This window comes from Halictus rubicundus, chromosome 15 (assembly GCF_050948215.1).
Source record: "Halictus rubicundus isolate RS-2024b chromosome 15, iyHalRubi1_principal, whole genome shotgun sequence".
NCBI classification, from domain to species: Eukaryota; Metazoa; Arthropoda; class Insecta; order Hymenoptera; family Halictidae; genus Halictus; species Halictus rubicundus.
The window spans coordinates 10,843,815-10,869,888 of NC_135163.1; the positions used below are offsets into that span (position 1 = coordinate 10,843,815).

General features: G+C 47.4%; 3 protein-coding genes across 3 annotated transcripts in view; 2 read left to right on the forward strand and 1 right to left on the reverse strand.

Annotated features, from left to right (window-relative positions):
* Positions 1-26,074, reverse strand: part of LOC143361569 (hemicentin-1) — a 374,791-nt gene that overhangs the window by 285,397 nt on the left and 63,320 nt on the right. The gene's annotated exons all lie outside the window — the stretch shown is intronic.
* LOC143361572 (glucose dehydrogenase [FAD, quinone]) lies at positions 420-4,082 on the forward strand. The gene is made up of 9 exons (XM_076801075.1): positions 420-481; positions 736-958; positions 1,070-1,198; positions 1,533-1,729; positions 1,819-1,913; positions 2,017-2,281; positions 2,527-2,995; positions 3,285-3,655; positions 3,864-4,082. Exons 1-9 carry the CDS (start codon positions 479-481, stop codon positions 3,945-3,947), a joined length of 1,836 nt encoding a protein of 611 aa, XP_076657190.1. The 5' UTR covers positions 420-478; the 3' UTR covers positions 3,948-4,082.
* Positions 7,056-10,818, forward strand: LOC143361573 (glucose dehydrogenase [FAD, quinone]-like). The gene is made up of 9 exons (XM_076801076.1): positions 7,056-7,154; positions 7,408-7,630; positions 7,742-7,870; positions 8,205-8,401; positions 8,492-8,586; positions 8,782-9,046; positions 9,292-9,748; positions 10,021-10,391; positions 10,600-10,818. The coding sequence occupies exons 1-9, from the start codon at positions 7,152-7,154 to the stop codon at positions 10,681-10,683; spliced, it is 1,824 nt and encodes a 607-aa protein (XP_076657191.1). The 5' UTR covers positions 7,056-7,151; the 3' UTR covers positions 10,684-10,818.

A 26,074-nucleotide genomic window follows, 5' to 3' on the forward strand; every position in this document is an offset into this window, starting at 1 on the left:
CCGAGGTCTCGAGCTCGAGCATGATTTGCGAAGATGATTCAATAGGAAAATGCGAGCTGTCGAATAGTTTTGCGAGCTTAGTGCAGCCGAGTGCAGGGAAAAACCCGAGGAAAAAGACGGACTCTCCGCGGATGGCCGAGCGTGGCACGCGATTGTAAATCAAAATGTTTTAAATAAATAGTTTTTATGGCAGAGCATATCGGTCACGAAGCCATCCTTCACTCCCGCCATGACGCGACAAGGTTTCTCCCCTGCAGCGAGTCGGTTACCGTTCGCACGTACCATCGAACGGGTAATTTGTCAATACCGTGAAACGGTAGATAACGGCCGACACTTTGTACGCACTGACAATTACACGAGCTTATCGTCTTCGCACTTGTCCCCGCGCATCAATGTCAACGGTATAAAAAGGAAACCGCGAGGATAGGTTGTCAGTCGGTCAAGACGCGGTTCCGGTGCTTTCGGATCATCCAGCAGCATGGTAGGTCGTTACGTTCCACTCGCAAAAATATTCCTGACGATGCGATGTTCTGAACATCGCTATACCTTCAGCGGTATTTTTAAGGGGTGGTCCTATTCAAAGAAAGTATACCGCTCTGAAAAGTTAACACATCGCAGAGGTTGAAACTTATGTTTTCGTTGCAGTGTTTCAGCACGAATACATGAGATAGAAAATTCTGTTTATCGCAGTCTATTGCCGTCAATGTACGACATGGAAAATCATGCTTGTTACAGTCTTTGTTTAACACTTTCGGCGGAGCACTTCCGGCGCCACCGTGCCCTGCGCCCTTCACTGGTGGGCCCCAACTGACCGATGTCTGCGCTGCAGGCAACGCTAACGTGTTTCTGACGGTGTTGAACACGCTGCTGATCGCGAGTCCTGAGATCGGAGACCCGTGTGGTCGCATCGAACCAGTTCGAAGACCGAAGCTCTCCTACGACTTCATTGTCGTTGGCGGTAAACCCTCTACACGATTTTCTATCGAATCAGTTGCACGTCTTGTTAGTTAGTCTACATCAAATGTTTTGCTGTCGAATTTGTTGCGAATCTGTTTCTATTATTGTACAGCTGGGGCGGCAGGACCAGTGGTAGCTTCAAGATTGAGCGAAGTAAATGACTGGTCGGTGTTGTTGGTGGAAGCAGGGCCGGATGAACCGGCGGGAGCAGAAATACCCAGCAATCTTCTACTTTATCTCGGTAAAGAGCTGATCTGTCGTCGAGAGGCTGCTTCAGCCGAATATACACCTCTCCCACTTTGGTTGATTCGTTTACAGTATACAGGAAATTCGTCACGGTTAAGAAAATGTTAAATGTGACGCTTCGCGCGACAATTTCATACACTTTCCAACGATTCCGGCCGAATAGTAATAACTCTGTACATCGGCTGATTCTAAATAGACTTTCCTGCCATAAAGTCCCCCGCGAAATATTCTGGGGTTCCTATTGTCGTGGTCTTCCACGCCTGTTAGCGAAGTCAAGCTATTTCTTAGAGAAGGACATATCAAGTTGACACTGTCGCTTCTTTAAACAGGTGGTGAACTGGATTGGAAGTACCAGACAACGAACGAGTCGTTCGCCTGTCTGAGTACTGGCGGCAGCTGCTATTGGCCACGTGGTAGGAATCTTGGCGGGAACACGTTGCACCACGGTATGGCCTACCATAGGGGCCACGCGAAGGATTTCGATAGATGGGCGGCGGCCGGCAACGAGGGATGGTCCTGGAATGACGTACAGCATCCTCGATTCTATCTAGCTTACGATTATTCTACAGGATCCTCTAGAAAAATGAGTCGTTCTAACACGAACCTCTTTAACAGGTTCTACCGTTCTTCAAGAAATCCGAGGACAACAAAGAGATCGGCAGGGTCAGCGAAAAGTACCATGGCGTTGGAGGACTCATGACGGTCGAGAGGTTCGTCATCACCCTGTTTCTGATTATTGATTATTTGATCGTGCTACAAACGCACGAAAGTCAAGTTGCTAAATAATCAGCGAATGATTCCTATTTTCGACAGATTCCCCTGGCACCCATCGTTCGCAGAATCGGTCATGCAAGCGGCCAATGAGACCGGGTACGGAATCACCGAGGACATGGTCGGCGATCAGATCACCGGTTTCACGGTCGCTCAAACGATCAGCAAGAACGGCGTGCGACAAAGCAGCACCACCTCGTTCATCAGACCATTCAGACATCGCGAGAACCTCCACGTCGCTGTCAACGCTTTGGTCACCAAGATCCGCTTCCTCGGCAAGAAGGCCATCGGTGTCGAGATTGAAATGGCAAGTCACTATACCCGCGAACCCTTCGCAATTACACCGTTAGACCACCGCTGGTCTAATTTTGACTAGTCTCCCCTACAGCGAGGGGATCTTGATTCATTATTTTGATAGACCGATTCACAGAAATATGAATAAGCAACCCATTCCTTTCGTTCATTGGAATATTGTTTTGGGTGAAAATAGAGAAGAAACGCGAATCAAAAATGAACGAGGACACGCGATAATGATATAACTTTCTCGTGCAGAACGGAAGAAAGCACATCGTCCGAGCGAAACGCGAGGTGATCGTGTCGGGAGGAACGATCAACTCTGCGCAGCTGTTGCTGCTGTCAGGTGTCGGTCCCAAGAAGCACCTGAAGGAAGTCAAGATCCCCGTGGTCCTGGATCTGCCTGGCGTGGGCGAAAACCTGCATAATCATCAATCGTTCGCTGTAGATTTCACCCTGGGCGAGAAGAAGTTCGACGAACTGAACCTGAACTCTGCTGAACAGTACGTGTTCAACCAAACCGGACCCATGTCGGGCACAGGCATGGCCCAGGTCACGGGAATCGTCGCGTCGAACTTGACCACTCCCGATGACCCAGACATCCAGATCTTCTTTTCTGGGTTCCAGGCTGTGTGCCAGAGCAAGCTGAAGACAATTGATTTAGTTTCCGATAGCGATAGGATGCCTATCAGGTTCTCGTCCGTGAACTTGCAGCCGACCAGCAGTGGTGAGTTCAACGCCAATCCGAATCTCATAGGAAAATTTCTTTCAAAGTTTCAAACCTCGAAACACCCCTCGAGAATTCATCCTAAATCAGTAAATTTCTATCGAATCATTTTTATTAGGATTATTCCTTTACCTATTATATACAATTGAAACCAAACCTGAGGCCAGGTAGGAAAGTCCAGTTTTACAGGTGCTTCTAGACTTCGGAAATAAGAGATACCCTGAAATTACACGTTATTGCTACACATTATTAATTGCCACGCAACTCTAGACTTGTTTGGTGTTCACAGGTCGTATCACGCTTCGTGACAAGAACCCACATAGCCATCCCATCATCTGGAGTAACGACTTGGGCACCGAGCACGACCGGAAAGTGGTCGTCGCGGGTATCCGTGTGATCTTGAATCTTGCCAACTCAACAACGATGCGTAATCTCGACCTACAAAGAATCGACGAATTCGTGGAACAATGCTCTCAGCACGAGAAGGACAGCGACGACTACTGGATGTGCGCCATTACCTACAACACCAGACCCGAGAACCACCAGAGTGGCTCCTGCAAAATGGGTCCGACCAGCGATCCCATGGCAGTGGTCAGCCCGAGGTTGAAGGTCCATGGAATCGATGGTCTTAGGGTGGCTGATGCCTCCATCATGCCCCGAGTAAGTCCAACAACAAAACAGCATTTTATCTTATTTTAATTTCATGCTAAATATAATAGAAGAGACTGACACCTACATTTAAAGTTGTGCCGACTGCTTTAAATTCCTTCAACGTTCGACTGATTTCTCCTAAAGTAGGATTATAAGTAATTCCGTATTACCTTTAACGATGACATTTTTTTCTTTTTTTTTCTGTTTGTTTAAACAGGTGGTGTCTGGTAACCCTGTGGCGGCGATAAACATGATCGGTGAACGGGCTGCCGCGTTCATCAAAGAAGATTGGAACGTTTAAGGAACAGAAATGTTCTGTCTAACTGGAATCGAAATACTGTGCCAAATGAGAATAGATAGCTTGAATATGTTTTAACCTCCGGAAACTGATGTGTTGATATTTTCGAATAAATTATTTCTGTGCAGCATAAAGAAATGGTGAAGTTTCTACCCTGCCGAAGAAATCCTTCGAGAATTCCTTGATCTCGCAATCGAAAGTGTCAACCTTCTTACCGATTCCGAACCCTGGCATCCTTCTCCTCTCTCTCTCTCTCTCTCTCTCTCTCTCTCTCTCTCTCTCTCTCTCTCTCTCTCTCTGCCACGGGCAAGAAGGGAAGGTAGCGTTATTTGCCATACAGAAGAGTTCGCGTTACCCACCCGAAGAACCTGTAGAAGACTAGAAATGGGGAAAGGTAACGCGAATGGGGGCGCGAGCTTTATGGATTTCAACTTGAGATTTGTTTCGCGCGGTCGACAAAGGATGCCGCGACCGTTGACGGTCGTTAGCCAGTGCTCGAAACTATAACCTTTGAGTGGCTGAAAACCCTGGGATTACTTCGTCAACGGAAACTAATTGGTACAATTCGAAGGGAAGGTTCACGGAACGAGAAGTTCTTCTTGTCGCGGTCGGCTCGAGTGTCGTGCGATGTACATGTTCGGTCTCACGCAGATCGAACGTGAGATTTTCGATGTAAACACGGTCGGCTGCAATAGCCGAAGCTGGCCCGGATGCACCGCCGGGTACAGTGGTTCCCAGTATGGTGGCAATGTTTCTCGGTACGTTTCCACGTTGCGTCGATTTAATCTTTTCGGTGGCAAATCGATGGACAGTCCGAATTTCTTGTTAACCCTTTACGGTCCTAGGACACCAGTTACCAATCCTCGTTCTCCAGCTAGAATATCTTCAAATCGGTGTGCACTCAAACGAAAAATTGTGCCTTTACACCTCTACACCTTGTACACAGGAAGCGAAATAGACTGGAAATATCGAACAAGTGGCGAGCGGAACGCGTGCCTATCGTCGGGAGGTTCCTGCAGCTGGCCAAGGGGTAGGAACCTTGGAGGAACCTCGGCTCACAACGGCATGATGTACACTCGTGGACACGCCAAAGATTACAACAACCGTATACATACAGTGTACATCAAGGTGTCTAATAGGTATACGAAGGTATACCGAAGGTATCAGAGAATGAAATGTTTCAGGCGAATGTTTTGTACCAAGTCACCAAGGATGGTAACACGCATCGTGTTGATAATTATTTGACTTTGCGGCGACCTTTTCACCGACAGTGAGAATTTTTAAACGCAAGTCTACATTCTTTGTTATAATAATATATTCCTACAACTGACAACGACCCGTGTTCGAAATATTATTTCCACATAATATTTTGCGTACATCATTTTTAACCTCCTCCAGTGAAACGACAGTGTAAATAGGCATTAACGAGCTGCGGTTGTTAAAAACTATTGAGGAAACCAAGAGTTTAATAATAACCAATTCTTCGGCATTTTCGACCTATGTAACATATTGTAGGAATATGTTGAACTCCTACGTCTCGGGTGTGACGTATCGGGTGAAATGATTGACACCGATTTCACTAAAATACTTTATTTTAGTTCGACTTCTCAAGCTACAATTCGATATTCGCTGTCTCGGCAACTAACTCGCTCGCGACTCTCGCTCTACTGACGCTGCTCCGTCACGAAGAACAAAAACGTTCCGTCGAAAAGCAAAACGCTATCGCCAATCGAACAGAACGCTATCGCCAATCGGACAGAACGCCATCGCCAATCGAGCGACATCGACGCGACTCAGCGTCTCGCGTAGAGAAGCGAAGCAGCTCACGCACACGTGCATCTCGCATTACACACAGTCGCACTCACAACCATACATCCTTCCTCTCGAGAATCTATTCCAAATGTAAGGATATAGGGGTCTGGTCTAAATGAATCTCCCCAGCGTGTTCGAACCAGGAACTTGGTTTATTTCAGGTGGTATTTCACAGAATTATCTTTTTCTATGTTACAACGCGACGCGAGACCTATTCGACTCTCTGGTCAAAACGTTTCTGTTCTCTCTTACGTTCTTCTTAGTCTACGAGGCTTTTTGCCTATCCCTGAATCGTCCTGATTGGCCGGGGCTGAATTAGCCTCTTTAGCCAATCAGGTACCTTTTTCGGGGACTCTTCTCGACCTTGGCGCGGTCTCTCTAAACGCGGGGGCGACCCCGTAATTCCGGTAATGCAGCGGGATTTCTGACGGGCCCGCGGTGCATGGCGCGGCCGGCTATCGCCTACCTGCCTAGCTTCCGGGTCCCTTTGGAAAACTCGAGGTTTATGATACCCGTACGAGCTGTTGAGGCCGATGGTAAAAATCTAATGGCCAATACGTGCCATAACAAAAACTGCTAAGACGCCTAACGGCTTTCTCAAAAACAGCTGTGGGGCAACGGGTTCCATAAACTCGCTTGACCATTTGCACGCCAAATGTTGCTAAATGTACGTGCCGATGGCCGCTACACAAACAATCATCTTGACTCAGTCACACTCGCATCCCTACAATATTACGAAAAAAAATATATTATACTCGCATAAATATTCGCTGTAAACTCTCCAAGATGTCGAATAATTAAAGGAAGCCAATGCGATAAAAATCTGAGAAATTTCATCGGAGCAGTTTCAAATAAATTTCTTGAATTTTGTAGCCCTAAGCCAGACTGTGAAGGGTGGTGTACGGAATGGTATTGGCTTGCACGGAAAATACAAATGAAACTAGCGCTCCGCAAAACACTCGTCTGAACCACATCCCAGTAAGTTTACCGCTCAGGAAAATAATGTGGCGCGGGGAAAAACCCGAGGAAAAGGGCGGACTCTCCGAGGATGGCCGAGCGTGGCACGCGATTGTAAATCAAAATGTTTTAAATAAATAGTTTTTATGGCAGAGCATATCGGTCACCAAGCCATCCTTCACTCCCGCCATGACGCGACAAGGTTTCTCCCCTGCAGCGAGTCGGTTACCGTTCGCACGTACCATCGAACGCGTAATTTGTCAATACCGTGAAACGGTAGATAACGGCCGACACTTTGTACGCACTGACAATTACACGAGCTTATCGTCTTCGCACTTGTCCCCGCGCATCAATGTCAACGGTATAAAAAGGAAACCGCGAGGATAGGTTGTCAGTCGGTCAAGACGCGGTTCCGGTGCTTTCGGATCATCCAGCAGCATGGTAGGTCGTTACGTTCCACTCGCAAAAATATTCCTGACGATGCGATGTTCTGAACATCGCTATACCTTCAGCGGTATTTTTAAGGGGTGGTCCTATTCAAAGAAAGTATACCGCTCTGAAAAGTTAACACATCGCAGAGGTTGAAACTTATGTTTTCGTTGCAGTCGTTCAGCGCGAATACATGAGATATAAAATTCTGTTTATCGCAGTCTATTGCGTCAATGTACGACATGGAAAATCATGTTTGTTAAAGTCTTTGTTGAACACTTTCGGCGGAGCACTTCCGGCGCCGCTGTGCCATGCGCCCTTCACTGGTGGGCCCCAACTGACCGATGTCTGCCCTGCAGGCAACGCTAGCGTGTTTCTGACGGTGTTGAACACGCTGCTGATCGCGAGTCCTGAGATCGGAGACCCGTGTGGTCGCATCGAACCAGTTCGAAAACCGAAGCTCTCCTACGACTTCATTGTCGTTGGCGGTAAACCCTCTACACGATTTTCTATCGAATCAGTTACACGTCTTGTTAGTTAGTCTACATCAAATGTTTTGCTGTCGAATCTGTTGCGAATCTGTCTCCATTATTGTACAGCTGGGGCAGCTGGACCAGTGGTAGCTTCAAGGTTGAGCGAAGTAAATGACTGGTCGGTGTTGTTGGTGGAAGCGGGTCCGGATGAACCGGCGGGAGCAGAAGTACCCAGCAATGTTGGACTTTATCTCGGTAAAGAGCTGATCTGTCGTCGAGAGGCTGCTTCAGCCGAATATACACCTCTCCCACTTTGGTTGATTCGTTTACAGCATACAGGAAATTCGTCACGGTTAAGGAAATGTTAAATGTGACGCTTCGCGCGACAATTTCATACACTTTCCACCGATTCTGGCCGAATAGTAATAACTCTGTACATCGGCTTATTCTAAATAGACTTTCCTGCCATAAAGTTCCCAATGAAATATTCTGCGGTTCCTATTGTCGTGGTCTTGCACGCCTGTTTGCGAAGTCAAGCTATTTCTTAGAGAACGAGATATCACGTTGACACTGTCGCTTCTTTAAACAGGTGGTGAACTGGATTGGAAGTACAAGACAACGAACGAGTCGTTCGCCTGTCTGAGTACTGGCGGCAGCTGCTATTGGCCACGTGGTAAGAATCTTGGCGGCACCACGGTGCACCACGGTATGGCCTACCATAGAGGCCACGCGAAGGATTTCGATAGATGGGCGGCGGCCGGCAACGAGGGATGGTCCTGGAATGACGTACAGCATCCTCGATTCTATCTAGCTTACGATTAATCTACAGGATGCTCTAGAAAAAATGAGTCGTTCTAACACGAACCTCTTTAACAGGTTCTACCGTTCTTCAAGAAATCCGAAGACAACACAGAGATCGGCCGGGTCAGCGAAAAGTACCATGGCGTTGGAGGACTCATGACGGTCGAGAGGTTCGTCATCACCATTGTCATCCTTTGTTTCATCGTTACTCTACCCTCGGTCCAAAACTAGTGCCCCCTTTTTCTGAGCGCGACCGTTGCGTCGCACAGTGCCGACAATGATCGATTATTGATTATTTGATCGTGCTACAAACGCACGAAAGTCAAGTTGCTAAATAATCAGCGAATGATTCCTATTTTCGACAGATTACCCTGGCACCCATCGTTCGCAGAATCGGTCATGCAAGCGGCCAATGAGACCGGGTACGGAATCACCGAGGACATGGTCGGCGATCAGATCACCGGTTTCACGGTCGCTCAAACGATCAGCAAGAACGGCGTGCGACAAAGCAGCACCACCTCGTTCATCAGACCATTCAGACATCGCGAGAACCTCCACGTCGCTGTCAACGCTTTGGTCACCAAGATCCGCTTCCTCGGCAAGAAGGCCATCGGTGTCGAGATTGAAATGGCAAGTCACTATACCCGCGAACCCTTCGCAATTACACCGTTAGACCACCGCTGGTCTAATTTTGACTAGTCTCCCCTACAGCGAGGGGATCTTGATTCATTATTTTCATAGACTGTTAGACCGAAATATGAATAAGCAACCCATTCCTTTCGTTCATTGGAATATTGCTTCGGGTGGAAATAGAGAAGAAACGCGAATCAAAAATCAACGAGGACACGCGATAATGATATAACGTTCTCGTGCAGAACGGAAGGAAGCACATCGTCCGAGCGAAACGCGAAGTGATCGTGTCGGGAGGAACGATCAACTCTGCGCAGCTGTTGCTGCTGTCAGGTGTCGGTCCGAAGAAGCACCTGGAGGAAGTCAAGATCCCCGTGGTCCTGGATCTGCCTGGCGTTGGCGAGAACCTGCATAATCATCAATCGTTCGGTGTACGCTTCACCCTGGGCGAGAAGAAGTTCGACGAACTGAACCTGAACTCTGCTGAACAGTACGTGTTCAACCAAACCGGACCCATGTCGGGCACAGGCATGGCCCAGGTCACGGGAATCGTCGCGTCGAACTTGACCACTCCCGATGATCCAGACATCCAGATCTTTATCAGTGGATTAAGCGCTGGGTGCCACGGCAACCTGAAGAAAGCTGATCGCGATAGGACGCCTGTCATTTTCGCGTCCGTGAATTTGCAGCCGACCAGCAGGGGTGAGTTCAACGCTAATCTAAATCGCATAGGGAAATATGTGTCAAAGTTTCAATCCTCGAAACACCCCTCGAAATGATCGTAAATCACTGAGTTTCCTATATATTATTTCTTCACCTATTATATACAATTGAAACCAAACCTGAGGCCAGGTAGGAAAGTCCAGTTTTACAGGTGCTTCTAGACTTCGGAAATAAAAGATATCCTGAAATTACACGTAATTGCTACACATTACTAATTGCCACGCAACTCTAGACTTGTTTGGTGTTCACAGGTCGTATCACGCTTCGTGACAAGAACCCACATAGCCATCCCATCATCTGGAGTAACGACTTGGGCACCGAGCACGACCGGAAAGTGGTCGTCGCGGGTATCCGTGTGATCTTGAATCTTGCCAACTCAACAACGATGCGTAATCTCGACCTACAAAGAATCGACGAATTCGTGGAACAATGCTCTCAGCACGAGAAGGACAGCGACGACTACTGGATGTGCGCCATTACCTACAACACCAGACACGAGAACCACCAGAGTGGCTCCTGCAAAATGGGTCCGCCCAGCGATCCCATGGCAGTGGTCAGCCCGAGGTTGAAGGTCCATGGAATCGATGGTCTTAGGGTGGCTGATGCCTCCATCATGCCCCGAGTAAGTCCAACAACAAAACAGCATTTTATCTTATTTTAATTTCATGCTAAATATAATAGAAGAGACTGACACCTACATTTAAAGTTGTGCCGACTGCTTTAAATTCCTTCAACGTTCGACTGATTTCTCCTAAAGTAGGATTATAAGTAATTCCGTATTACCTTTAACGATGACATTTTTTTCTTTTTTTTTCTGTTTGTTTAAACAGGTGGTGTCTGGTAACCCTGTGGCGGCGATAAACATGATCGGTGAACGGGCTGCCGCGTTCATCAAAGAAGATTGGAACGTTTAAGGAACAGAAATGTTCTGTCTAACTGGAATCGAAATACTGTGCCAAATGAGAATAGATAGCTTGAATATGTTTTAACCTCCGGAAACTGATGTGTTGATATTTTCGAATAAATTATTTCTGTGCAGCATAAAGAAATGGTGAAGTTTCTACCCTGCCGAAGAAATCCTTCGAGAATTCCTTGATCTCGCAATCGAAAGTGTCAACCTTCTTACCGATTCCGAACCCTGGCATCCTTCTCCTCTCTCTCTCTCTCTCTCTCTCTCTCTCTCTCTCTCTCTCTCTCTCTCTCTCTCTCTCTCTCTCTCTGCCACGGGCAAGAAGGGAAGGTAGCGTTATTTGCCATACAGAAGAGTTCGCGTTACCCACCCGAAGAACCTGTAGAAGACTAGAAATGGGGAAAGGTAACGCGAATGGGGGCGCGAGCTTTATGGATTTCAACTTGAGATTTGTTTCGCGCGGTCGACAAAGGATGCCGCGACCGTTGACGGTCGTTAGCCAGTGCTCGAAACTATAACCTTTGAGTGGCTGAAAACCCTGGGATTACTTCGTCAACGGAAACTAATTAGTACAATTCGGAGGGAAGGAGCACGGAACGAGAAGTTCTTCTTGTCGCGGTCGGCTCGAGTGTCGTGCGATATACATATAGCGTGTACACTTTCGCTCGATAATAGCCAACGCCGAAAAAGGTTGCGTCGGATAAACAGAGAGGAAACGGGTGAGTGGAATGAGAGTGAGGAGGGGGGGGGGGGGAGGGAGAGAAAAGAAACGGGCTGCGCCGAGAGAGATATGGGACTGCGAAGTCGACTGCGAATACGTTAATCCGTGGAAAGTTTATGCATTCAGGGCAACGAGCAAAGTAGTCCTTGATTTCTGCTTGCCTTACGGTGAACCGCCTGCTTTTACATTCACTCTGAAAATGGCAGCTGGGCTCGGTCTAACGCTCCCGGAATATCGCCGTACACTCTGCCCGCCTATTTGCCGAGGCAATTCCAATGTCATCGCAGTTGTTCGACGGCTGCTTCGTATCGTTCCATCGATATTTCTTGCAAAACTGTTCGAGAGATCGCTATCGATTTCCCTCGCCGCGATATGCTAGCTCTCTTCGATCCACGCGACGCATTTCAACACCATCGCCTTTTCTTCGTACGAGCATCCCAACTCTTTGTCCAGATCTCACAATCAATTTTTGTTCCGATTTTGTAGAATTCCACTAGCAAATCATCAAAGTATCCGTTATTTGTTTTGCGTGTTCCGAAACGCTCGTTTATTTAAAAGCCACTCGGTTAAAAGGTAAATAATAATAGCAGCAACATAGAGTAGTACTAATTGTTCTGAAATGACCAAATTCTGCGTCAGAAAGTCTTCCTGCGGACTTGCACGAATGTGTTCTTCCAAAGAAATTGATGTTATTCTATCGAACTGTTGTTATTCCTCGTAAAGATCAAAGTGATACAAGAGTCTGGTCGTTGTATCTTTCCACCGAGCTGGAAACAGTAGTTTCTCTGTTCACGGTGGACATACCTGAACGCAGAAAAACTCGCGGTTCAGTTATTGGGTACACTGTTTTCGATACCGCGCTCATGATCCAGACACAGTGTGATCCCTCGATCCGTAACGGATCAGCCATTCGAATGGAACGCGTTTGGCACTCGTTTTCGGCACGCAGCGCATTTTATCAGAGGCTTAATCGAATCGAGAATCGAGAGTGGCTTAAGCGGAGACCACTTGACGCAGATTTCGTCCAATTTGTCGGAAATTCAGCGGGAGCATTTAATTAGCAGCACGCGCTGCATCCCGGTAAGCGACACTTAATCCCCGGACGATCTATTAACTCGAAATTATGGAATTATTAAAGCGGATCTCCTCGCGAGGACTCGCGACGATTCCGCGGCGGCGTTCGTCCCCGCGCCCCTCCTCTCCACGACGACGCAGCAACACTATTGTTCATTAATTATCGTCGGATCAGTGCACCGCAAAATTCCGAACGTTCGAATCGTTCGGCGTGACTGCAGCCACGGTATTTGTCCGGAAGATTTAATTGAATCGCGAAGCGGACCGCCCATCGACCGGTTCCCGGCCGCTTCGTTCATTCGATCTTCATTGCACCTGCATTTCTGGTAAAAGTTGAACTCTCCGTGCACCGGAGGATGCACTGGGTGGTTGCCTGATCTGCAATTCCGGAGAAGGAAGACAAACGTGGAACGGTCAAGCACTTAATCTCTATTATATACATTACTTAATTTCTTCAGATCCAAGTTTTCCTTCGTATAGCATCATTTTGCGTAGAAAAATTCGCACTTTGCAACTTCACCGATGAACGACCGCAGAAAACCGCACTACAGGACGACACAGCTTATTGAATCGTGTAAATTTTGCGTCCTCAATTTTTTTCCATCTTCATTAAGAACCGAGTTGCAGTTAGAGTGTGCGCGCCCAGGCCGCGTTTGAAGCACAGAATGGACAATTAATTTTTATAGATACACGAAGAATTGTGTGACGAGTCGACATACGTATGACCGACGCGGCAGTTTACGCGTTAAAGTCGGTTCGCATTGAGAATCGCGAGGTATGTAGCAGTCGAGGAACAAATTGGCGGGCTCGGGACGGCTCGGGACGGCGCGGGCCGACGGGACAGTGTAGACTCTAACGTAAACAAATTATAAATAAAACATCGAAGATCTTGGGGTAGACGAGTAACAGCTCGACCACGGTGTACGGCATTCGCGTTGTCTTGTCGCGTCTCGTCGCTTGTCTCCGTCGTCCCCTTGGTCGTCGACGACTCGTTGTCGTCGTGCCAGCAGCGTAACGACTGCTTTGAATTTCATGAGGGCGCGAATGAATTCATGGTGGGATGGCGGGCCGGTTTACCCCGGAGACTCGACGACTTCAAACGCCTCCCATGACCCTCTCTCTCTCTCTCTCTCTCTCTCTCTCTCTCTCTCTTGACGGCGCCGCGCGACCCCAAATTTACAAAAGTTTCCGTCTAATTCGGAAAATAACAACGATTTCTCCGCTTCTGAGCTCTTTGAGAAACCGGGCGGCGTTTAGGTGATTTCTGCAGCCTCCCCCGACGACTATCGTGCTCGACTATCAGCCGTTCCCCTTTAGTCGGACAAAAGTACACCGAGAGTGGATCAATTTGAACGGTCCGCGCCACTTTGTAACCCTTTGCGGTCCAACGTGTTTCCTCGCTTTTACTTCAAAACACGTTACACAATTATACCGTTAATTTTGATTTCCGTAGCCCTCCTTTTATTTCCGTTCCCAATGTTGTAGGAATCGATAAAACAAGGACTTTCGCTAAAAAATTGTTTGAATCCGAAACCGTCGAATTGACTTATGCGAGTGGCTCTAATAATTGAATTGCATTTAGGACGGTCGAGAAATATTCTAACGGTTCTTTCATGGTCCCGTCATCGTGGGGCAGCAAGCACTCAGAGCCCATAGACTTACGGCACGACCTTGTCAGACTTTGTAAACGGTGCAAATGAAACAAAGTTAACTTGCTCTTCTCGAAATACAACGTTGCGAGATTTGCGTATAAAGTGGATCCAATTGTTCTTCGTTAGAAGTTAGCGAGCGTTACCTTGGTGTAGCAAGAAGAAGTCTGTGACCTTGGAATAGATTTTACATCTGCTAAGAACTTTTCGAATTGTAGAACAAAGAGTACGATCAGCTGGTGAGGGGGTGAAAAGTGCCGAAATATTTCAGACCATCGACTACAATTGCTCTGCAAAGAAAATACAAAAATTCGCAGTTCCATTTTAAGGGAAACAATCAGGATGATTCCTCGCTATTACATATAAAAATATAAATAATGCCAGTTTTGAGCTTCTACGGAGAACTTTCGTTGCGTAGAACGTTCCCGCGTTTTTAATTTGCTTGCAGCATTTTCAATCAAAATATTGGAAAAGCTTTCGAAAATGTGTATCTGCCAGGCGATTGAGTTTCAGAATGTTTACCCAGAGCCGAAAATGGTTGAAATTCCTATCAAGCTACAGGAACGAGAACTTGGCAAACAAACGTTTTCCTTGATGGCCAATCGAACGGGTACATCGTTGATTAAATTCGCTTCAAGGGTATATTCCAGCCGTAGTTTTTTCATCGATTGTCCTAGCGGTAATTAATGCAGGAAACGAGTGAACAAGAATGTCGATGAAAAATAAAACAATAATTAAAAGTTCGAACTTGAAATTCCGGGGAAAATCGACCGAGTGGACTGGCTCGTGTTCCAGAGCTCGGCCGGGGAAAGAGGGGAAAGGTCGACCGAAAAAGAAGTTCTCGACGGGCCGGTCGACCGGAACCATCGATTACGCAAAGTAGTCCAATGAAAGAGGGCATTTAATTGCCGGACGGGTTGCCGGCAGTCGAACTAATCTGTCCATCGACCCGCTAAAAAACAGCTGCTGGCATTTGGCATTTGCCATCGATTAGGACAACTCGTCGCATCGATCTATCAGAAAAGGTTCGTCCAATTGCCCGCCCTGCTGCTCGATCAAGCAAATTAACATGTTACCGTCAACGTGTTTTACGCGTAAACATATTATATTAAGAAAGAAAATACATTTCTCTTGCACTTTTTATACAGTTTGTTGAAATTGAAAATTTTCATTTTCCATTAAGATCTATTCATGACCAATTCTAAAGAACTTTCGCCATATTACTCATCCATGCCGTCAGGCTAGCCAAATCACTATGATTTTTTGCTTGTCTAACAAAAGCAATTTCGACTCGCTTCGAAAGATCGACAGAAAAGATCCTTTGGAAAGATCCACAGGATACGATCGAAGAGGAAGCTTATGTGGGGCTGGAAACGAGTTATTCGGGGATCGAAGCGTTTTCGCGACGAATCCGCTTCATCCGCGCGATGTCACGCGCTTCGCTAATCCGAGGAACACTCGCATGTAACGCTCGCAGCTCCCGATGCGTGCACCTGCTTTGTTTATCGGGGCTTTTCGCCGGATTCGCGAATGATCAGCTTGCTAAACGCTGGGGTTCGAGGTTTCCGCACGAACGCGAACGCAAGCTTCGAAGAAGCCGCCGCGCCGCCGAGAGACGCGAGCTGTGAGAAACAACAGAACTTTTCCTTCGAAACTGCAAACATTTGTCCGGTAACCTTATTCCAAAGAACTTTCTCCTTCGATTAGCAATGTGGATACTTACATCATTTATTCGGGGAATGTCTTCGGGCTTGCTACTGTTTCCTCTGTTCACTGTACACACTTCGGATTGCGCGACGATATCTCTTTATGGTTTGTGGCAGTTTTTCTAAATTTCAATTGCATGATTTTTGAGTTGTTGGAATTGGATCTGGATCTGAAATTGGCACAGAATGGCCGCACGGGCACTGGCGTTAGCCATTGGTTTAATTGTTAATGAAACTAATACCAGAGGTCACTTTGCGTCTTTGTGGGATGTATAGTACATAAAAAATTCACTGATACGTGTTTTTTTTTTTGTTACCTTTATTTTTGAACTTTTTTCCTGCTAATTCATCGATTGGGAACACTGTGCGTCATACCGCATCCGACCGTTGAAAAATCCTCGCCGCGCGCCGCCCCGCCAGTAATGCCGGTTATTAAGAATAATGATTGTCGAGCGGAAGTCTAGAGACTGGCACGTGAATACATATTCATGAGAATAAGTGAATCGACCAATATCTTGCCGAGCCGCTTCGCCTCTGCCTCTGCCTCTGCCTCTGCCTCTGCCTCTGCCTCTGCCTCTGCCTCTGCCTCTGCCTCTGCCTCTGCCTCTGCCTCTGCCTCTGCCTCTGCCTCTGCCTCTGCCTCGCCTGGCCTCTGCCTCGCCTCACCCCTGCCTCGCCTCGCCTCGCCTCGCGGTCGCTTCTCTCCATTTATGCGGGAAACGTACACAGACGGCAATTTCTCGAGCATGCTACACAGCGCCGCCCGTTTTACTTGGACGCTCGCGCTCGCTCGCTCGCTCGCGCGGTCAATACGAAGCGGACTCTGCGTCGAGATGCTTCTCGCCGAACGGAATTCGAGCGCTTTGTCCACGAGAGCAGCGAGTCCGGGATTTTCGGCTGCGACAGTCGCCCTAACTCGGGCCAATCTGTCGGAAACACTGCACAACTTCGATCTGGTACCGGAACGATACCTCATCAACGTGTTTTTGAGTTTAATAGGACAGTTCGTGGTTGACGAAAAAGCATCTGGACGGAATTGTTAGCTAATGATTCGCAAACGTCCCCCATGTAAGCGTGACTTCGATTTCACAAGGAGCTGGAGCGTGCGTCGCAGAGCAATCCTCAGCCGCTCTACACCTGTGGAACAGCATTTCCTGGAAAAAGCTGTCGGAGCATTTGAAAAATAGGCTTGTACTCGTATGACAGGAAGGGTTGCGATCGCGAGCAGCGTCTCCAGGGTGGCCAGATTCGTGGGCAAACCCCTCCCATACACCATCCCCCTTACTCTGTAGGTTTTACTACCGAGGTTTCCGCGGCCATCAGCGTCGCGGCGCTATATTTACGGCCTTGCTTATACCCTACGGCTTACACGCGTTTGCATTATTGACGCGGTAGGTAAGAACCCGTTCCCTCGAGCCCGACCATCGCCGGTAATGGTTACTCCCCCCCTCTCTCTCTCTCTCTCTCTCTCTCTCTCTCTCTCTCTCTCCCTCTCTCTTGCTTCTTCCGTTTCTTTCTCGGTCGCTCCCTGTCTTCCCGAACAATTTCGTGATGGTAACGCCGTATTTGCACGCGCGTTTACTCGCGACCGCCTCGGCGTAAGAAAATCAAGAAGAACGTACGCACGTTCCGCCGGTAACCAGGTTAATTACCTATCGCGTTTCCCGGCCACTCTTCCCCAGGAATACTAAAAGCGACCAGGCCGCCGCATTCGATCCCGCCCTTTTCACCGACCGACGCAGGCAACGGCGGCTTTTGTATTCCTCGTATCGCGAGTTTTAATAAAATTCCGCCGCGTTATCTCGTGCCTTTAATTTCGGTAACCGATCCGGGCCCGCTCTTCTCTCTCTCTCTCTCTCTCTCTCTCTTCTCTCTCTCTCTCTCTCTCTCTCTCTCTCTTTCTCTCTCTCTCTCTCTCTCTCTCTCTCTCTTTCTCTCTCTGCACCGGCTCTGATAATAAAGTTCTCCAACTCGTCCCGGTAAAATTGCTACCCGCCCTCGTATACTCGACGAATACCATCCCCAGACATCCTCTGCCTTCAAAGTACTTTTTACGCGCCTTTCGATGCAATTTTCGAAACAATTTTCCTGATTTCACACAATCGAAAATTCGTCAATATTGAATTAGAGGAGAGGCTGGAGATATGAGACGTGAAAATGATGAGAAATATCTTATCAGAAATATGAAAAGTCACTATTTATGTGTGCGATTGTTGCAAAGTAACAACATTTCGATTTCTATTTCTAAAATTATTATGCTTTCATAGCTAGTTACCGAAGCAATACCAACACGAAAATTCATCCTAACATTGACATAGCGAACGCTGTTTCGTTTGCTCATCAGGGTCCAAGATGCACCGCCTCAAGATGCACCGAGTCCCGAGATGCACGGATTAAGAAAGAAGACAGGCTCCGCAGCATCGGATTCGCTAATTGACGGTGGGATATGGTAATCGTTGACGTAGTTGCTGTAGAGGAGAGCGGACGTTTGCAGTCGAGATTACAAACGGTATTTAAATTTCGGCGTCGAAGCTCTCGTTCGAATTGCAAAGCGCGTTTACGCGTTACGGCTTTGTGCAGCCGCAATTACTCGGGACTACCTAACTGCGAAGACGACCACTGCTACGGACTTGGTCTGGCCTTCGAATCCTCGTCGTTTGCAGAGATAAACAAGGTGGGCGCTGTATTGTGCCTTGCGGAATCCTTGGTCGACTGAATTCTACGATTTTTTCCAAGTCAGTTGCTGTTGTTCTGAAAAAATTGATCGGAAAGGTTCTACACACCAGAAATGCAAATCATGGATTTTTAGACGATTGGTGAAAGCGTCAGTGGTTTTCCACCTTGAAATCTCCGAAACACTTTCACCTACGAAAATATGTAATGATATAAAGAGTGATGTGCTAATATGAACAGGACCACCCTGTCTAAAACGCTGACGACGAAACGTTCAAAAAGTGTTGTTAGGTATATCGGCACGAATCACCGCAGCGAGAAGGAATGAAACATCGGCGGTCCAAGTCGAAGAGGGTATTGTTCGGGGGACGGAAAAATAAATCGATCCTACCGCAATTGGATCTCTCTCTCTCTCTCCCGACTCGTCCGGAATGCGAACTACGCGACGCGGCGTGGAGTCGGCAATCGCGCGTGGATCCCTTCCGGTCGATTAAGTCGCGCGATGATCGTGATTGGATCTCGCAGGAAGTCTGGAAGAATCAATTATCCTTACGAGATTCTAGAGACTCGAAGAGGCTCCGCTCCTAAGTCGGATCGGCGCACACAATGTGTGGTCCACAATACATGGTCGGTTGTTCCGCTGCTTTAGAGTTTAATTTGTACACCGGAACGGCTCGAACGGAATTAACGGATCGCGTTCCTTGCAAAATTAGACACTTCGTGCTGTTTATTCGCCCGTTAATTTCACAATTTACACACTTCTTGGAAATATATGGACGTATGTCGAAGAAATTTTTAAAACAATGTAAAAATTGTTGTCTTCATCAGATTCACTCTGACTAAAAAGTATCACGCTAGAACGTTTGCAAAACTGTGTAAAAATTTAAGATACTCCTAGGTGTACAGTTTAAACTTCAAATCTTCCAGAAAAGTTCGAGGACTTCACGTTCTTAATAGTCGTGCAAGTAATAAAAATTAGTTTACGAAAATGTTGTCGAAGTCACGAGAGACGATAGCGTCGCAGGGTTGATTCGCTGCAGCTAAATCCTGATTCGGGACGACAGTGCATGATCGATCGATGCGCAGATCGTCGATTAAGACCTCGTTGCTAGTAGGGTAGAGTCTTTGTCGTGGTCGTTTCGCGATGGTTTATTGTTTTCGCGCTGCGCGGCGCGGCGCGGCGTGGGCGGTGAGGTAGCCGAACTTTTTTCCCCCTTTTCCACCGTCTTCATTCAGCGGTCTGGAGTTTTTTATGCCGCGGGATTTACGCCTGCAGCTTTATTTATTCACGCTTTAATTACCGTCCTGGGGCTCACTGCCGAGGCGCTATGGGGGTGGGAGAGAGGGCGCGCGAGGGGGTGAAAGTGGGAGCGCGCGGGCACGTGGATGCACTCCGAAACGAGAAACTTCAGGGTGGCACCGAGATTAATGGGCTTGGTTAACGTTCTTCGTCCTACCACCCCGTTCCCCTATCTCACCCCCACCGCCCCGCAGAACTCGCGAGAAGGGGTGCGTCGCGCGTGAGAAATTTGCGTTGTGTACGCGCCCGTGTATACACATATTTGAAAAGGCAAAAAGAACGAGCCGCCACAGGAAAAGGACAGTGAGAGAGATAGATAGAGGAGAGAGAGAGAGAGAGAGAGAGAGAGAGAGAGAGAGAGAGAGAGAGAGAGAAAGAGAAGGGGGAGGAGAGAATACGATGAAAGTAAGAGGGACGAGTAATGTCGTTATTCATCGGGAGCCCGGGTGTTTCCTACGTTGTCTCGAGATGACGTTGGCCAGGGCTTTTCAGGCTCTTCTTTGTTCCAGAAACAAACGGCCGACCCGTGAAATACTTGACTCCATTTCATCCCTCTTTACGACCCCGATTTCATCCTTCGTATAAGTCGGTTTGAGAAATTCCGACCAAAAATTTTATCGTTCTACGAAATTGCTTTCTTCAAGCCGGTCCTCGAGAGCCAGCCTCTCTCTCTCTCTCTCTCTCCTCTCTCTCTCTCTCTCTCTCTCTCTCTCTCTCTCTCTCTCTCTCTCTCTCTCTCTCCCCCCCCCCCCCCTCTCTCTCTCTCTCTCTCTCTCTCTCTCTCTCTGTCTCCGTCTTGTTTTCTCTTCTTATCTAGCTGAGATTTCCAGGAACGAATTCGATGCTTGTTCCGACGATCTCGATGTTTCCGAATCGTTGCATCGTTATTTATTTAGCTATTGTGTTGGGTGAGCTTGTTAGATTTTTTAAATTTGGGAGCTTGAATTGACAGTATGAAGATTAATTGTGCGTTGGTTGTTACGTTTCTTGTAATGGGATTGAATAACAGATCGATTTTTAATTTGGAAATCGCTTGTAACCACTGACTGTTTACCCGGGGCAATGCTCATTCGTCTGCGTGTTGATTTGACACATTTTTCAATAATTTTGATGAAATATTCAGTGGAGTTTTTTGCGGGATTTTCACATTTTTTAAATGTAGCTTATTTAGCGGGGAAACAACGAGCAGCTAGATCTGATTCGTCATTGTTTGCGATGACTAGTTGCACTTGTCGGGTAGCAAAAAGTGTCATGGTCCATTAGAATTGGTCTAACGTTGCACCTCGAAATAATTTGAAGGAAGATCATGGGAGCCCGAGGGCAAAGATTCGGCAGTCGGATGGCCCGATCTAGGAAATCTGCGACGACAGTGAAGATCGTGACGGAGCGTCACTGTCGTCGGACAATCTCGTATTTAGAAGGGAGCTGGATCCAGCTGGAACTAGCAATGACTCGACTCGCTATCTCTTGTCGGCAGCATCGAGGCCTCGAAGTAAGAGGCCTCTCAGGTAAGCGGGTGGCTACACCGGTGGCAACGGTGGATTTAACAAGCGATGTTATCTGCTCGGATGAATGCTATCCCCTTCGCAGCTCCCTGACCCCCTCCGTCCACCTGCTGGCCTCAGACCAGTCGAGACGACACCGAGAGAAGAGAGAAGAGAGAGACTTGGCCCGATCCTATCTTCCTCCGGGGCTGCTTGCGTGGTCGACGGAAACTTGCGTCGCGTCGCGTCGCGTCACGTCGGGACACCGTCAAGGCCTCCTCGGGATTTTCTCTTTAGAAGAAGGGACGGAGCAACGAGAAACGCTGCTGAACGAACGATTCCATTCCACACTCTCTGGAGAACGGCCTGGAACTAGCATAGCAAGCTTCGGAAAGACTCTAGCTTCTGCGATTTTGAAAACTATTCCAGTTCGGCACGAATTGTCGACGTTACATCTTTCATTGTGTTTCAACTAATGTGTTTGATCGACGGGTACACAGTGGATTTCATTTGGCGTTCAAATATTTTCTAGTCTTAATAATTATTATTATACGAATTTTACACTCCAGTGTCCTGCAATTAAAGCAAATAATTTGTATTTTGCATAAAGATTCGCAGTAGAATCGCGATAAATAAGCTTCTTTTTATCAAAACGAACTCAACGACCTCCATAGTCGAGTGATTGCTCTAGCATATAAGCGAGCAAAGAGCAGCGTACCTCGTTGGCTGCTGGTTGCCGAACAATGTCGCGCAAAGTGTTCGGAAACAATGCGTAATTGCATACGATCATGGAGTCTCGGAAAATATTTATTCGAAAAGGTTCCAAGTGACATCAGACGGGGGCCGTTCGCTTCGGGGGATTCGCGAAAGAGCCGCGGTTCGAAAGTTTCTTCGGCAACGCGCGGCGGAGTTTCAGCCAGCTCCGGTCGGACGTCCCCGGATGACTCGCATTAAAAGGATTTAGCGTCGGGAGTTTCGTAATAACGACGCAAACTATGATGTATCGCGGCTAATTTCGGAGAATCGTGCGCGCAGACTATCGACGCGACGCGACGCGACGCGCGTTCAGCAACGACAATAGCGCACGGTTCAATTTACCCAGCGTTGTTGCAAAAACCCCCTCAAACGAATTACGAGAATTGTCCCAGCAACCACCTAATCGCAATATCTCACTATTGATTTTTTATGAAAGTGGTACGTCTAAAACTTTTTTTTCAAATACACCAATACCTAACATACCATTAACACATATGTGATCTAGCAGACCTGTTTCAGTTGCTGCACCCTCTGGGGAGTCAGGGGGATGAAGAATCGCAAAAATACCGGCTGGACCTCTATCCGATGAGAGTATCTCGGTAGCATGTATGTTGATCGACTCTGTTCGTGTCACGTGTTCAGCCGCCCACGCTCTCGGAGCGGCGCGGTGCGGCGTTTTCCGATATTTGCTCCGCGGTTATAAGGCATTCGCGTGTATGAAACCGCAAATAAGAAAACGGCGAACACACGGAACACCACCACCACGGCGAGGCACAGCCAATTACCCGACTGCTGGCTGCCCGGTCTGCTCGTTTTTGTATAAACTTTCGCTAAACAAACTTTCCCACTTAACGCCGTCACGTGAATCGAACGGATCACGGCAGAGCACAGAGTGCAGAGGCCTCCGTGGTGTAATATTCCCCGAAAATGGAAAAATACACAGTAGCGCAAGAGTAACACTTTGGGGACGACGTTGCGTTATCAGTCGACTTGATCGCCAATTGCGAGAAATCGGAGCCAAGCTGAAATTTCCTTCTTTATTTCATCGTTTTATCACGTTGAAAACTATAAAATGGCAGACCTTTCTTTAGTCATCGGGATCTTCTAATTCTATTAGTCTTTCTTTCTGCCGTTTCAAATATTTCCTACTCATTTTTCACATAATAGCATCAAATCCACGGTCTAATTATTGCAAATTAAAATACGTATTTCGTGACTTGCAGTTGAATCGTTGATCGTAGTGGATTTTTAGGCATAGACCTATCTGGATGGCAGACGTCGCGGATCCATCAGGCTCGACTAATGGACCTAGGGACTAATTACTGGGGCCGTATTAATCCGCTATCGCGTTACTTTCGAACGGGATTATCGCGGAACATCTCTTTGGAGGAACGATGGAGACTAATTATGATGGAATGACTCGCAACTCCGCGGGACGCGTGCGTCTGTTCCCGACATCTTTCGAACGGGGTGGAATGTACGGTATTCGAACGGGGATCGAAGGGGCCATACTCCGATGAAATTATGCGAATACTTAATCAAGTGCGGTCGGTTTGCTCGGGAGGTGTCGAATAGCGATATCCGAGTGTCTTCCGAGTGTCAAACTAATTTCTTTACGATCTTGAAATGCTTTGAATACGCATCGATGGGAAAATAAAATAATTTCTAATGCTTTAGAACCAGTGTAAAATATAAAGTGTCCAAGTTGCCGGAATAATTTCCAACAATATTTCCAACAAACTTTTTCCACTTATTTTTACGTCGTTTCACCATTTAAGCGTCGGCATAGTTTTGCCGTGGCCCGGCGCAACACCGTTGGCCTGAAAAGATATAATACACGTTCTAGAAACGGGCGGTATCATGTTCCGAAAGATTACAGAAAAAGGAAAAAAAGGTTGACTTGCACCCCGGCAGATTACTGCAATAACACTGCGTTCTTATCAACCTGCATCCGTTCTCACGACTATTTTTCATTCCCCCCCCCCCCCTGCTTTTTGCTTCCCCCTGGGGGTGGGGGTGGGTTAGGGGGTGCTGTTGAGGGGACGATGAAGAGTTTCCTTTGACGAACTCGAGGGTCGAACTACCGGGGGCCAGAGGAAAATCGAATTCCATCGGAGTGCACCGAGTGCGAAAAGTAGCTCGGCAAAGTACCCGCCTACTTACACAAAGCTTCTTTCAACGAGAAAATTTGCATCGGGGGCCTTGGTCGAAACTGCCGCCCGTCGCGACTAATTACTCGTTACAGGAATCATTAAGTGCAATTACGCGTGTCGCGCTGTATCGGCCCGGCCCGGCGCGGCAGTACCGTACTCCTCCTGCTTCTCCACGGCAGCAAATGCTAGGAGATCTCGCCTCGTTAAACCCTTGCCCTATGATTCCTTTCACGGTTGCCATAAGCAAAACTTGTTCGTCATTCACCGAATACGAGGTGCAAAATCGCTACAGATTTGATATTTGCTTCCACGATATTACATTTTAGATACAACAATATGATTTTAATGAATCGAGCCGTAACATTTTTGCACGAACATCCTCGGACCAGCTACGACTCTATCAATTTTTCCAACGTTGCTGTGAAACTTGAAAGACGGAAGCGAGCACGCTAGAACGAAGGCGACGCGACGCGACGCGACGCGACGCGTTTCAAGAAAACTTGCCGGCGCAGAAAAGAAAAGAAGCGGAAACGGAGGATCGCGTGACCAAAGGCTTGTCGCTCGACGTTTCCTTGCTACCTGGTTCGCGGACGATCGCCCGGGGACTGCGAGAAGATTTCCAGAATCAGAGATATGGTTATTAACCAGTCAGCTCGCCGAGATAGCCGATCCGTATGTAATGAAGCTTTTTCTTTTTGTCGGCGAGCGTTGTTCGTCGCGTGCGCGTGCGGCCACCGCAACGGCGAAACAATCGGCCGCAATTAATCATGAGATAAGTGTTGTGTCGAAAAACAGGATATCGCGTAACGAGCTTTAGTATAATCTTGCATACGTAAGCAGCAGATTGCTGGTCGAAGCTGGTTCAGTCAGCGGTTCTGCTCTTTCGCGGTTCTATGACCTTTTCAGATTTAATTGCCGCCGTTTGCATTTACCGAGTCATTCGAAGCAATTAGCCACCGTTTTCTTTTGGCTTGCAATGCTTCTCCGACTCTTGTGTTAGAATATATCCCACTCGAATATATCATTGCTTCCTGTGTTATTTCTGAAATCGTCGTTCTTCAAATTGTCGTTCTCTGCATCCTTGACAAATATTTCCTAGATAAAAATCAACGAAATATTCGAAAATTAGAAGAAGAGGTTGCAAATGCCTTAAAATGCTAACATTTCGTTGCTTTCGTTGACAGAATACGACTACAACGATGCTTACTTCGATCAAGAAGTTCATTTAGACATATCGTACGCAGCAACCTAATAATATTCGGGATTGTGTCCTTCCACATTTCTTGAACAGTTCAACTTGTGTTCTTTTACGTTCCCAACACATTCATTTTGCGGTATCCCTTCGATTCGGATCTATCAAAATTCGCCGCCATTGGAAGGTATAGCAAGTGGAACAGTGTACCGAAATGGTTAAGTACTCTTGTTTCGGAGAAAGACGATACGCTCCCGTTCAGGTTTGACAATCAGAGTGCAGGAACGAGAGCGGAGATGATCCGTTGCGTTGCGTTGCGTTGCGTTGCGTTGCGTTGCCGAGACCTGCGAGCCAGCCCATTATCATTATTATTGTTATCGAGTGAAACGCGATATTCTGAGATCTGTATCGGGATGGTTACGACCGGTAATGACTTGCAGGTTGATTCGCCGGTGCGCCAATCGATTTTCGATAATCCTTCAAAGGGAGCAGGCCGATCAGCCGAGGTGCTTTTCATCGGCAACGTTGCTGCTTGCTACTCGAGAATGCGAACGATCGAAACAGCTTCAGCTTGGCGACGCGACGTCCAAACTTTCGCCGAAATTTCGGCCTAGAAACCATCGTCGATGAACCACCTAACCACCGCGTTCGACAGAATTCGTAGCTCTGCTAATTATAGTCTATCGA

What these genes read in the sequence shown, in the direction of transcription:
- LOC143361572 (XM_076801075.1), top strand. An exon ending in CGACTTCATTGTCGTTGGCG is followed by an intron (nt 959 to 1,069) that starts GTAAACCCTCTA and finishes ATTATTGTACAG; the next exon opens with CTGGGGCGGCAGGACCAGTG. An exon ending in CTTGCAGCCGACCAGCAGTG is followed by an intron (nt 2,996 to 3,284) that starts GTGAGTTCAACG and finishes TGGTGTTCACAG; the next exon opens with GTCGTATCACGCTTCGTGAC.
- LOC143361573 (XM_076801076.1), top strand. An exon ending in CGACTTCATTGTCGTTGGCG is followed by an intron (nt 7,631 to 7,741) that starts GTAAACCCTCTA and finishes ATTATTGTACAG; the next exon opens with CTGGGGCAGCTGGACCAGTG. An exon ending in ATGCCTCCATCATGCCCCGA is followed by an intron (nt 10,392 to 10,599) that starts GTAAGTCCAACA and finishes TTGTTTAAACAG; the next exon opens with GTGGTGTCTGGTAACCCTGT.